The 12,881-nt window shown below is 42.2% G+C and overlaps 1 protein-coding gene across 1 annotated transcript; it reads right to left on the bottom strand.

Annotated features, from left to right (window-relative positions):
• Positions 1-5,314: 5,314 nt before the first annotated feature.
• On the bottom strand, positions 5,315-5,919 carry LOC109404321 (cuticle protein 19-like). Its single transcript, XM_019677154.3, has 2 exons — positions 5,770-5,919; positions 5,315-5,683 (listed from the first exon to the last, which is right to left on the bottom strand). Exons 1-2 carry the CDS (start codon positions 5,860-5,862, stop codon positions 5,387-5,389), a joined length of 390 nt encoding a protein of 129 aa, XP_019532699.2. The 5' UTR covers positions 5,863-5,919; the 3' UTR covers positions 5,315-5,386.
• Positions 5,920-12,881: the final 6,962 nt, after the last annotated feature.

The raw sequence follows: 12,881 nt of genomic DNA, 5'->3' as shown, positions 1-12,881 counted from the left end.
ATCTTCCGATATACCTTCAAACGGATGGTGAAGAAAACACAGGATAATCGATCAACAGTTACATGTTGATGAGCCATGCTGGAGGTCACATGGCGTGCCAGAAAACAATAATTCCGAAGTGTTAAATACCATGTAAATGAGACGTTGGAAACCCATCAATGAGCTACGTACGGCAAGGGTCTGCATAATTAATTCGGGCCCATTACAAGGTGGCGTTGTTTAATTAAAATTAGTTCAATTTACAAGAATTTCGACGCGCATCTTGTAAATTGAATACATTGTTAAAAGATGATTTGGTGCCAGTTCCGGAAACATAGACAAGAAGTTCTCCAATATTCAAAGTAATTAGTTTGTCCTTCTTCCTGATTGGTATGTAAAAATAACTTTTTTTTTTCATTCATAAGTAGAAATGGTTCAGCAATGTAATGGAATTTGAATTGTTGTTTTTCATGAAATCCATTATAAAAAGTTGTACGAAAACAAAAATCATTCTAAAATTTATTTTGTTATTCAATAAATTAGATAAATCATTTTAAATATCAGAGCTTTTGAATAAAATATTAAGAGTTGTATCTACATCGAAATTCGGCGTACGCACACGCATCAACATCTCAATCGACAAATAATATTAGGTATCACAAAAAAAGGTAAATTTAGTTATTTTTACCGAATGCCGTTAAAGTCTGGCAGATAAACTCATTCATTTCATTACTTAAATTGTTATTACAATAAAATTGAATCAACAATTTCTCGCAACAACACTTCGTGGCTGAAGTCCTTCATCCTCGGCCGGTGATGGGCACAAAAGTTCAGCTCATTGAATGCAGTGGCTTAATTTTCCCAACAGCGCAGCGGGGAGGAAAAAGAGTCCTCAGCCGCTTCCTATATTTGCCAGATCGTTCTTGTACCTAGTCCGTCCATCCAGGCCTTCTTATACCATCAGGATCTCTTGCGAACACCAGCTTTGCAGGGTTTTTTTTTTTCAGGCATTCTCTCAACATACCCTGCCCAGATTATCCTTCGAGCTTTTACGACCTTCCGGATGCTAGGTTCGCCGTAGAGTGAAGTTAGCTCGTGGTTCATTCTTCGCTGCCACACACCGTTCTCCTGCACACCATCAAAGATAGTTCTAAGCACCAGACGCTCGAACACTTCGAGTGTTTGCATGTCCACCTTGAGCATAGTCCAGATCTCGTGCTTGTAGAGAACAACCGGTCTTATCAGCGTCTTGTACATGGTATTTATGTACATGGGATGGTCAAAATGTTTGGGATAGGCAACTTTGTTTTTTTTTATGTGCCAGTAGTTTAAAACGTCATATCAAGTATCAATATAATCCAAGATAAACGTTCAAAATTTCATTCAATTCGGTTCACTGATTTCCGAGATATGACGGTTCAAATAATCGAAAGGTGGAAGCAGCACTTCGATCAGCACCTGAACGGCGTGGAGGACGTAGGCACGGGAGCCCACGGCAACGGAGGAATCGACGACGCCAGTGCAGCGGAGGACGGAAATGAACCAACCCCCACGCTGAGGAAAGTTAAGGATGCCATTCACCAGCTCAAAACCAACAAAGCAGCTGGTAAGGATGGTATCGCAGCTGAACTCATCAAGATGGGCCCAGAAAAGTTGGCCACCTGTATGCATCGGCTGATAGTCAGGATCTGGGAAACCGAACAGCTACCGGAGGAGTGGAAGGAAGAGGTAATCCCAGATCATCTTCCGTCGTCTGTCACCTAAAACAAACGAGTTCGTGGGAAGTTGTCAAGCCGGCTTCATCAACGGCCGGTCGACAACGGACCAGTACGGACCGTACGGCAAATCCTTCAGAAATGCCGTGAATACCAGGTCCCAATGCATCACCTGTTCATCGACTTCAAGGCGGCATACGACAGTATCGAACGCGCAGAGCTATGGAGAATCATGGACGAAAACGACTTTCCTGCGAAGCTGACTAGACTGATTAAAGCAACGATGGACGGTGTGCAAAACTGCGTAAGGGTTTCGGGTGAACTATCTAGTTCATTCGAATCTCGCCGGGGACTGCGACAAGGTGATGGACTCTCATGCCTACTCTTCAACATCGCTCTGGAAGGTGTGATGCGACGAGCCGGGCTCAACAGCCGGGGAACGATTTTCACAAAATCCGGTCAATTTGTGTGCTTTGTGGACGACATGGACATTATTGCCCGAACATTTGGAACGGTGGCAGAGCTGTACACCCGCCTGAAACGCGAAGCAGCAAAGGTCGGACTGGTGGTGAATGCCTCAAAAACAAAGTACATGCTGGTAAGCGGAACTGAAAACGACCGGATTCGTCTGGGTAGTAATGTTACGATAGACGGGGATACTTTCGAGGTGGTGGAGGAATTCGTCTACCTCGGATCCTTACTGACGGCTGACAACAACGTGTGCCGTGAAATTCGGAGGCGCATCATCAGCGGAAGTCGGGCCTACTACGGGCTCCAGAAGAAACTGCGGTCGAAAAAGATTCACCCACGCACCAAATGCGCCATGTACAAAACGCTAATAAGACCGGTAATCCTCTACGGGCACGAGACATGGACCATGCTCGAGGAGGACCTGCAAGCACTCGGAGCTTTCGAGCGACGCGTGCTAAGGACGATCTTCGGCGGTGTGCAGGAGAACGGTGTGTGGCGGAGAAGAATGAACCACGAGCTCGCTGCACTTTACGGCGAACCCAGCATCCAGAAGGTGGCCAAAGCCGGAAGGATACGGTGGGCAGGGCGTGTTGCAAGAATGCCGGACAACAACCCTGCAAATCTGGTGTTTGTAACTGATCCGGTTGGCACAAGAAGGCGTGGAGCGCAGAGAGAACGATGGGTGGACCAGGTGAAGCGTGACTTGGCGAGCATCGGGCGCGACCGAGGATGGAGAGCGGCAGCCACGAACCGTGTATTATGGAGAAATATTGTTGATTCAGTTTTATCTTGAATTGGATGTACCTAATACTAAATAAATGAAATGGATCAAATCAACGTCGTCTGACACGATGACATTTGTCTAATTCCAGCTTTTCGCAATATTGCTGCCAATTTTGATTAAGATTGGTATAATATTAATTTATTTGTGTGTGATAAATCAATTACGACACATACATTTATCCAAAACAGCTCTGTTTATGGGAAAGACAGGAATAACAAAAACCGAACCATCTCCCGACGCCGCAATCGTGGACAAGCGCATTCATTTGACATTTTTGTTCCGTACAGTAGTATGATCGCTTGTGTTGTGAATGTTGGAGACAAAGGCAGCCGAATATCGACGAAAAGGTGTCAGTGATCGCTAAAAAGACTGTCGGGCACCAACTGATCTCACGCTTTTGCATATCGCCCATCACTATAAAAGCTGTTCTCAGCTCGCGTGTGTTGCCGCAGCTCTAGTAGACGGTATGATTGCCTCTAGGGTAAACAGATATAATATGCCCCCCTAAGCAGAAACGGCAATATATCTAAAACTGGCGCCTTATTCCATCTATTGTCCACTGCAAATCGTTGTTCCTAAAGTCAGTGAAGTGTTGCATGCACACTATGCCTTTGGAGGGGCGGCTATGGAAGCTTTGAAACGTTTTTCGAAAACGTTCAAAAATTTGCCTTATCAAAACAAACGGGGCAATACGCCCCACCAAAAGAAAACGTCCAGCCCCGTGATAAAACTGTCCCAGGGAATAATTCCACTACATGCTTATCCTAGGAGGGGCTTTTAACAAGTGTTAAACTGCATAAAAGTTGCAAAATAACACAAGCGAACAGAGCTAGCTTCGTTTACAACGAAGTCAGTTTACAATAGGTAAAATATTACGCCAAAAGCCTCGATTTCAGACTTTTCGATATTTTTGTTGCTTTTCTGTACCAATTAACTAATGGATCAGCTTGATGGCAATTATTCTTCAATATTCAAGATTTCTAATCGATCACGCATGCGAAAAGTGCTTGAACCGCTAGAAAAAGAAGGGGGCGTTTTGCCCCGGTGGGGCGCATTATACCGTTTTACCCTAAACGTTCGCACCGTTGATCCTGTTCAATACACCTCCTGCAGTGCTGCAATGCCTCTAACCCACTGTCCTTCAGCACATCGGCAAGTATGCGGGTGCTCTCGATGAAATTGAAAGATCTGCAGTTCCACATACCGAGTTTCCAATCGCTGGGGTCGTTGCCGAGTTTTGTTCGCTGGGGTCGTTGCCGTTGCTCTCGGTTCGTATTCTCTTGTTGATTAGGGGTGATACAGAAATTATGTCACGCCTAAATCGACCATTTTCAAGCTATGCCAGCCTGTTTCCAATTTTCCAATTTCACTAATAAGACGTGGCATATTTAGTTGAAAAATAAGAAATGTCTAAATTTAATAAAAACAAATACTATCCAACTACAAGTGGAAATAGACTCAAAATTTTAGGAAAATTTCAAACTCTGATAACTATACATGGGACTCCTCGATGCCGTAATTGGAAGAGATGTAATCTTGCGTCCAGAAATTGTAAAGGTCATTCAGAACAATATCAACATGTTTGAAGTTGGGAAATGGTATTTGAGTATTGAAATTCCATCTGACGTGCAGCCAAATACACAAAAAAAATATTAATATCAGTTCAGATGCGTAGCAATGGTTTTCAACAAATATTTTTAACACATCTGATGATAAAAAGGCAAAAGTTTTAGAATTTTTTAAAAGCAAATATTACTTTACCATAAAACCGCCCAAACCAGTAACATACTATGAAATGACTGTAATATTGCAATTAGACGAGCAGTTTTTTTTCCTTCAAACTTTATATCAGCACAGTGTCAAACTTCCATCAATCATTCTCAAAAACTATGCAATGAGTGAACTGTACCGCATCATCATTAAAGTACTCATCACATAATCCTTCACTTTAAACCTGGCATCAACGCACCAACGTGAACCCTCTGCCATACAGCTGTTTCCTAAAAACACTTCGTCACACCCATATGAACTTCCCCTAGCTTGACCTGCAAACTAACGTATTACGCTCCATTCTCCCAAGTAGCTGTTTCTATATATTAATGGAGTTGTAGTGTAATCAAGCTGATGTACTCAATCAGATTAATGCCTACCATTGAATCATTTGCAGAATTGACACATTGAACTTTTTTGCGACGCTTGTTTTCAATTGAATCAAAAGCAAGAATTGGCGTTCATTCATTTCAATTAGCAGCGCGATGTAAATGACCGTGCAAAAACGAAAAATAGCTGTGCCGCTGATGATCTTCATCAAATTATAAACCACAAAACAAGGAGAAAAGCAGTAAAGAAACAAAACAACGAATCATTTAAGTCCTAAACAGTCTCATCGCACCTTCTTTATTTCTCATTCACGCCTCATTTTCGCACACAACTCACTTCAATAATGCTGAGCAACGTTGGCATAGCTCTCGCCATGTGGATGATGGGCGTGTCCGGAACGTTGCACATGAGCCTGGAATCCACCGTGATGGTCAGAGGAGTAGTCAACAACGCGGTGCGTTCCATCGGCTTCATCCAGAGTGTACTGTCCCTTCACGACATCGCCATCCCGGTGTTCCCACTGGGTCTTGTGATCGTGGGTGTGTCCATCCTTAACTCCGTACTCGAACTTGTACTGCGCGTGGTCATCACCGGCAGCCACCATGACGACTAGACAGGCAACGAGCGCGATGATCTGAAAACAGACGAGAGTGTTGCCAAATTAGATCTGCGGGATTGCATTCGACTAAGAAATGTTCTTGAATTGGCCGACTTGCGTACCTTGAACATATTGATGCTGTTTGGAATGGGGCTGTGCTGAACTGTTGCTATGAATGGTTTCGAGGTTACTGATGATTTCCAACTGATATGCATGCCGTATATATATGATGCCGAATTTAGACGGCCGATGCGTGTTTCTCGCAACTCCAAGTGCCGTGTTTTGTTTTTCTCCAATTTTCGTGTGAGCACTTATCGCTGAAATTTGGCCGTGTATGCTTTTCGGGCGTATGTGCAATCTAATCTACTGGTGCTTTGCGTGGTCAGTATGAAATTGAGATTTATTGCATCTCGCGAGGGTGAGAAAGATCTCCATTCAACATTCTTGGAGTTGCAAGCTTTTCGCAATCAAATATCAGTTGAGTTTGTTTTGTTCTAACTGAACCGGAAAATTATGATAATTTTTTATATCACGAGCCACAAAAATCGAAGCATATAAGTAAAAATATGTTCAGTTTTGCATATAACAAATTAAACTCAATTGATAATTCTGTAGTTCACAAAACTGGAAAAGCCATCTTCTACAGAACAATCAACGAATTGAAGGAAACAAGAACCAACGTTTGCACCAACCAACAGAACAAACAGCAAGACATTTTTTTCTCTTTGATGATCATAGTGGAGAATAGTGATTTTCAGTTCTGGGAATTACACGATTTACAATTAATAATTTGCAAAAAAGTACAATGAGGGACAACGGAATGAGCGATACACTAAAAAGTCAAATTTCGAAGAGCGAATTATATTTTATCAAAAATAACTTTCTATCACATTACTCGTTGAGATATTTTTCTATGTACACACTGTTGTTTACGTTTAGAGTTTTTTTTTTGCACCCAAATGTAAAAGCAATGCATGTTTATAGGATAAAAAATGCTGGCTTTACCAAACGAAACTTACCGTGACGAGGCTCCACTTGAGCACTGTTGAGCTGGTAAGAAACAGCCAGCAACAATGCAGCAGGGAAAAAACGTGGTTATGGGGGAGCCAGACATGGAAGAGAATTATGCATTGCAGACATACCATAAGTAGTTTTTAAGGCGTATCACTCTAAATTAGACAAAATTGGGCAAAATTTGCTTTTCAGGTGCAGCACTTCCATTTATCAACAAGAACTTTCTTTGCCAACAGTTGACCATTTAAATTAAAAAATGTATTACACTGCATATTTCCATGTAACAGAACCAATGTACCTTTACAGAACCCTTGAAAAAGATGGTAAAACCCATTGAAACGTCGGGCGTAAGAAAGATACTTTCGTTTTAATCGCTTAATAGACTGAAAGCCGAAAAAATCCCCTGTGACACTGCATAACATGACGTTTATTATGCCATGGACTGAAGGTGTATAAATTGAAAATGTGCATAAATCAAAACAGGGCATCAAAAGAGGAAATTTTACGCATAAATTAAGTGCTCATGTCAGAAAGTCAGAAATTCAGTGCAAATTAGACTAATTTTTAATTTTGTGATTTTGTTTTGAGTTTTTCTTCTATATCGGTAATCATTAATACGTGATAAATAGAGATGAACACAAACCACTGATTCCCAGAGTGAGCGGAAACCGAGTCGTAGGGGGGGGGGGGGGGCGAAAATACTGCAAAAGTGGGGATTTTTTCAGTAGATTCAAGATACATGTCCAGATGTTTATTGATTCATAAAGCTTTCATTCCCTAACATTTCTAGAATTTCTTTTCTTTCTTTTTCAATGACTCAAATTAATGTAAATGGCATCATTGTTTACGAAATGTGAGTGTCAAATAAAGAATAAGTATCATTGATCGTCGAAAATCCCTCCTACAGTAAATTTCTGGGTTCGTCACAGTACCCAAATAACTCGTTTTCGTTTGTTAAATTCATATTTTTTCACAAATTTTTTATTGGGCCTGTTTTTATAATTCTTAAAGGGGGTCGCCTCCTGAAAAAGGTTGGGAACCCCTGCTCTTGGAGGTTTGAGATGGTGCCAAAGGGGTTTCATGGTGTGTCAAGGAGCCTAACAAAAAAAATCGAAGAACAAAAAATCGAATGACAAAAGGTCAAAGGATAAAAGGACGATTCAATTCGAACTTTTGTTCAATCGACGTTTTGTGCATTCGATTTTTTTTTTATCCCTTCAGCCTTTTGTCCAATCCTTCTGTTCATTCGATCTTTTGTCCATTCTCCCTCTTGTCCTCCCGCTTTTTGTCATTCGACCTTCTGTTCTTCGACCTTTTGTCCTAAAACCCATGGGACCTTTTGGTATTTCCCTAAAATGCCATGGCATCCCCTGAAACGCTTCTGAAATATCATAAATGCACTCCGAGGTCCACTGGTTTCCACTTAACCGCCCCTGAGACTCCACTAAATACCCAAGCATCATCCTAATACCCGACTGAACCCTTCTGGGACTCCCTAAGGGCCTCTGAATGCCAAACTAACCAATAGTTCCACTTCCCTTGACAAAAGACAATTTCAGGTGTACAAAATTATGATAATGTTAAAAATGGAATTTTTTGGATGCTTAGAGGCTAACAATGCCCCTTACTCTTCGCATAAAAGTAGCTTGCGATTTGAACAAGATTAAATTTATCATTTTAGGAAAAACACCGTTATGAGCAAGTGTTATAGAAAACAAGTTTAAACTTCACAAATCAATTAATATTTAGTTCAAATAAAAAAAAACAGCCATTCGCCGGATTCGAACCGAACCGGTGCCGCTGCGTGCGTAGTATGGGTAAGTAGAATAAAAAAAATCAGATATGTTTCACAATACACGGTAGATTGGGATGAAACTACAAAATAGATTTATGGTTCAGCAACCATTGGGAGAAAGTTCTCTTAGGAACTGCTGAGGAGGCTATCCCGCTATTTTATGTTAACTTTTAAGTTCTGACAATACTTAAAACAGATTCTGCTTAGAAGGCTAACGAGTAACTTCTAACAAGATGGTAGAATTATTAAGTACTCCCTTATCTGAATTTTTGAATCCACTTGAGACTCTCCAAATCTTTCTGAGATTCTCTAAAACGCCCTAGAGACTTTTGAAACCATCTTGAACTGCCTTTCGAAATATCCTCTCTGAAACTCTCTAAACTCTCTGAAAGATACTTTGAAATGCTCCTGATAATCCCTAAAACGCTCTGAATCCTTTCGAAACCTATCTGAATCCTTAAAACTTAAAACTTCCTGAAAGTTCCTGAGACCCGCTCAAACCCTTATGACTCTTGAAACTCTCTGAGATCCCCTGCAGTCCCTGAGACCCCATGAAACCCTTCTTGATCCTCCCAAGACCCCCTAAAATGCCTTGAGACCCACTGAATCTCGTGGAGCTTCTCTGAACCGCTTCCAAAATTCTCTGAAAGGTCTTTATGTATACACCCATCTGGGAAGCTCTGTAACGCCCCTAAAAAAATGTTTTCCCCTGAAACCCCTGAAACACCCTGAAACTCCATGAAATCCTTCTAAACGCCTCGAATTCCCCGTTTTCCTTGAATTCCCGAATCTCCGTTTTCCTCGAAATGCCTCTGAAAATCCCTTGAAACGCTCCGATGCATACCTGGAACCAAGCATGTCCGCATTGAGCGCTTGAAAATTCTGCTTTTTGGATTTACACCACTAAGCGCAGTTTCGAACTGCCAAAAAAAACCGCACCGCAGAGCCGGACGGGACGTTCAAAGTGAAATTCACGGGAAACATGCTAGAACACCTGTAAACTCTCCTGAAGTTCTTTCGACCTTTCAAACAACCCTGAAATCCCCCGAGGGTTTCTAGGGTTGATTTATTGATTGATTTGTCTTTATTAAAGAGACTTTCAGCCCTTGGCTGGTTCGTCTCTATCCTAAACAAGAGGTGAGCCAGAAGGGCTCACCCGGGAAAATACAAGGCTGTCAATTTTTACATTTCATTTTTCTAGCTGCTCGGGTCCTGGGGTCGGGCTGCATCGGGCTCTTCCGACCAGGCTGGTCGTGGTTTATTTATTTATTTACACTAAGTCAACAGGTAATACAAGTCACCCCAATGACACTTATCTTACACTTACAGACTGACGCGGTACCTTACATAATTCACGTTTAAAACTACACTTATTTGTCTTATTTGTCTTACGTGAAGCATTAAAATCAAAAACAGAATAACATTTATTGAACACACGGGACATGCTACGAATCGGTTCGTGTTGACCGTAATTAGTCCTAGCTGAAGGAAGACGTAAAAATGAGTGTGTTCGCAAATTCCGGCGGCGTGCGTTGATGTTTAGCATGCTCAAGAGTGATGGGCAGTCAATATTGCCCTGCAGGTGGTCTCCGACAAAGCATGCTTGAGCAACATTGCGCCTTGCAGCGAGAGGTTCCAAATGTATGAGTTGGCAACGACTCTCATAACTCGGTAGGTCATGCTGATTCCTCCACCTGAGGTGGCGTAAGGCAAAACGAATAAACTTTCGCTGGATTCGCTCAATTCGCTGTACGCTATTTTCGTAGTAGGGGGCCCAAACGACTGCCGAATATTCCAGAATAGGACGTACAATTGAGCAGTATAACGATTTCAAGCAGTAAACGTCCTTGAACTTCTTGGCAAAGCGGAAAAGGAAGCCGAGCTGCGACGATGCTTTCCCCACGACATAAGCAACGTGGTCCTTGAATGTCATTTTGGAGTCAAGGAGAATCCCCAGGTTCTTCACTGTCGATACACGATGCAAATGTACTCCTGCCAAAGCGTACTCGTAACGGAAGGTTGTTTTCTTGCGGCTAAACGAAATGACAGAGCACTTCGACACATTTAGGGACATTCGATTAACAGAACACCAACCAGCAAAAGCTTCCAGTTGTTGCTGCAAAAAAACGGCATCGCGGGGTTCCGCAATAGTGGAGTACAGCTTCAAATCGTCGGCATATGAGAGCTTCATGCAGTTGAGGATCGAATTGACATCATTCATATATAGCAGAAACAGAAATGGACCGAGGTGACTGCCTTGCGGTACGCCGGATGATACTGGAAACGGGGAAGAAACATGATCACCAACTTTCACGTGCATACTACGACCGATTAAATAGGAGCGAAGCCAGATAAGGAAGCTGTTGTTCATTCCCAATTTCTCGAATTTGGCGAGTGCGATTTGGTGGTTCATTTTGTCAAAAGCGGCGGAAAGATCCGTGGAGATTGCGTCCACTTGATGACCATTTTCTAACTGTCGTATCAAATGCGAAGTGAAACACGTCAGGTTTGTGGTCGTTGAGCGTTTGGGCATGAATCCGTGCTGGTCCAGCGAAACATGATGAGAAAAACGCTGTACCAACTGTTGTAGAACTATTTTCTCCATGAGCTTAGAGATGGCACTCAAGGAAGCTATTCCCCGGTAGTTTGAAACGGTCCTCTTGCAACCTTTCTTAAAAACGGGAAAAACATATGACTGCTTCCAGCAATCCGGAAAAACGCCAGTTGACATGGAAAGATTGAACACGCAGGACATTGGAGTAGCAAGCGAGTTCATACAACGTTTGATGACTAGCGGAGGAATACCATCCGGACCGCATCCTGTGGATGATTTAAGCTCTTTACCAGCAGCAATGACCGTATCATTAGTGAAATCAAAACGCAGTGAGGCTGAAGGAAGGCTTGGGACGTTCCGGGTGGCGTTGTTTATGTCCTGCAGGTCAAGGTGTTCATCAACGAAGACACTACTGAATTGAGAGCGAAACAAATCGGCAATTGCGGCGGTAGTATCAGCTTCATGCAATCCATTAGTCATCGTAGAGGGTAATCCAGTTTCCTTCCGTTGATCGTTCACGTGTCGCCAAAAACTCTTGGGATTCGATTTGAGGTTGCTTTGTAGGCGGTCTAGGTGAGCATTGTAGAGGCGATCATTAAGTTGCTTATAAGTCGTGTTTGCTTCTAGGTAACATGATCTTGTAGGATCCGTGCGAAATTTGCTGTGACGTCTCAGGGCTGCCTGCTTCATTCTTTTCAGGTTTTTGAGGTCTGCATTTGACCAAGCGGGTTTTACCGGCTCACGTTTAAGCTTTTTGGGAACGAACTGGTCAATAGCATATGGCAAAGCACTGGACAAGGTGCTAGCAGCGAGGTTTACGTCCGAATTACTCAAAATTCCGCTCCAATCGACATGAGCAAGGAAACAATCCATTTCGTCGAAGTTTGCTCGGCTGAAATCATACATGACGCTTTCAGAAGTATCGTGGAAGCAACGATATGGTTTTATTTCCAAATAAATCAACAGTGGGAGGTGATGCCTTCCGATTTTGACGAGCGGTGCAGGAGCTTGCGTGACCATGCAGTCAACGATCAACTCGTTACTCACAAAGCATAAATCAAGTGACCGATTATTCTCGTTTTCTACTCCGACCATCTGTCTGAGCCCAGCCAGCGGTGCAATATGCATCAAGCAGCTCGCGTGAAGGTTCGCCAAGAGAAGTGGTTGTGGGCGTGTTGGTGGGGGTCGCTTGGGGTGGGGCTTACCACTCGGGTCCCGGGGAATCCGAGAGGGCCGAGGTGCCCACGGGTTTCTAGGGGACCCTCTGAAATTTCTTAGATATCACCAGTCGGGGTGACATTGGACCAAAAATCAAGAAAGATGTTTCGCTCAAAATACAAACATTTATTAAAGTGATTACCAAAAAATGGATAGTATATGGTAAATATCACTTGCGTTGACCATCCGGTGTAGAAAAAGTCACATTTAGTTAATTTTTCATCAAGAAAACGTGATGTAAATTTTATGGTACTGCACAATATAGTTGTTTTGGAATGCCTAGTAAAAGACAACTGAACATCGATCAAGAATTGCTGTTTTCTAGGTATATTGAGCAGTTGATTTGAAAAGTAGTACAGTATGCGGCAGGAAAAATTCGAAAGTGTTTTTTAACTTCAAACCTCATTTTCGTCCATTTGACATTAACCTATCTATGTTTCAACGTTCCATGATCTCTGACAGGCCAATTTTCTAAAAAAATATTTAAAAAAAACCCTTCTTGGTCACAAACCTTTACAAGACGGCACCTGAAGCTGAAGATCATTAAAATTTTTAAACCACTGAAAAGTACACAGGCCGCTATATTTCATATCTGATAAAACAAAACTTTTAATTTTCTCTACAATATCATCATATATATGTATTTATTTCAT

This window comes from Aedes albopictus, chromosome 2 (genome assembly GCF_035046485.1).
Source record: "Aedes albopictus strain Foshan chromosome 2, AalbF5, whole genome shotgun sequence".
Classification (NCBI taxonomy): Eukaryota; Metazoa; Arthropoda; class Insecta; order Diptera; family Culicidae; genus Aedes; species Aedes albopictus.
This window is presented reverse-complemented; position numbering and strand designations above follow the sequence as displayed.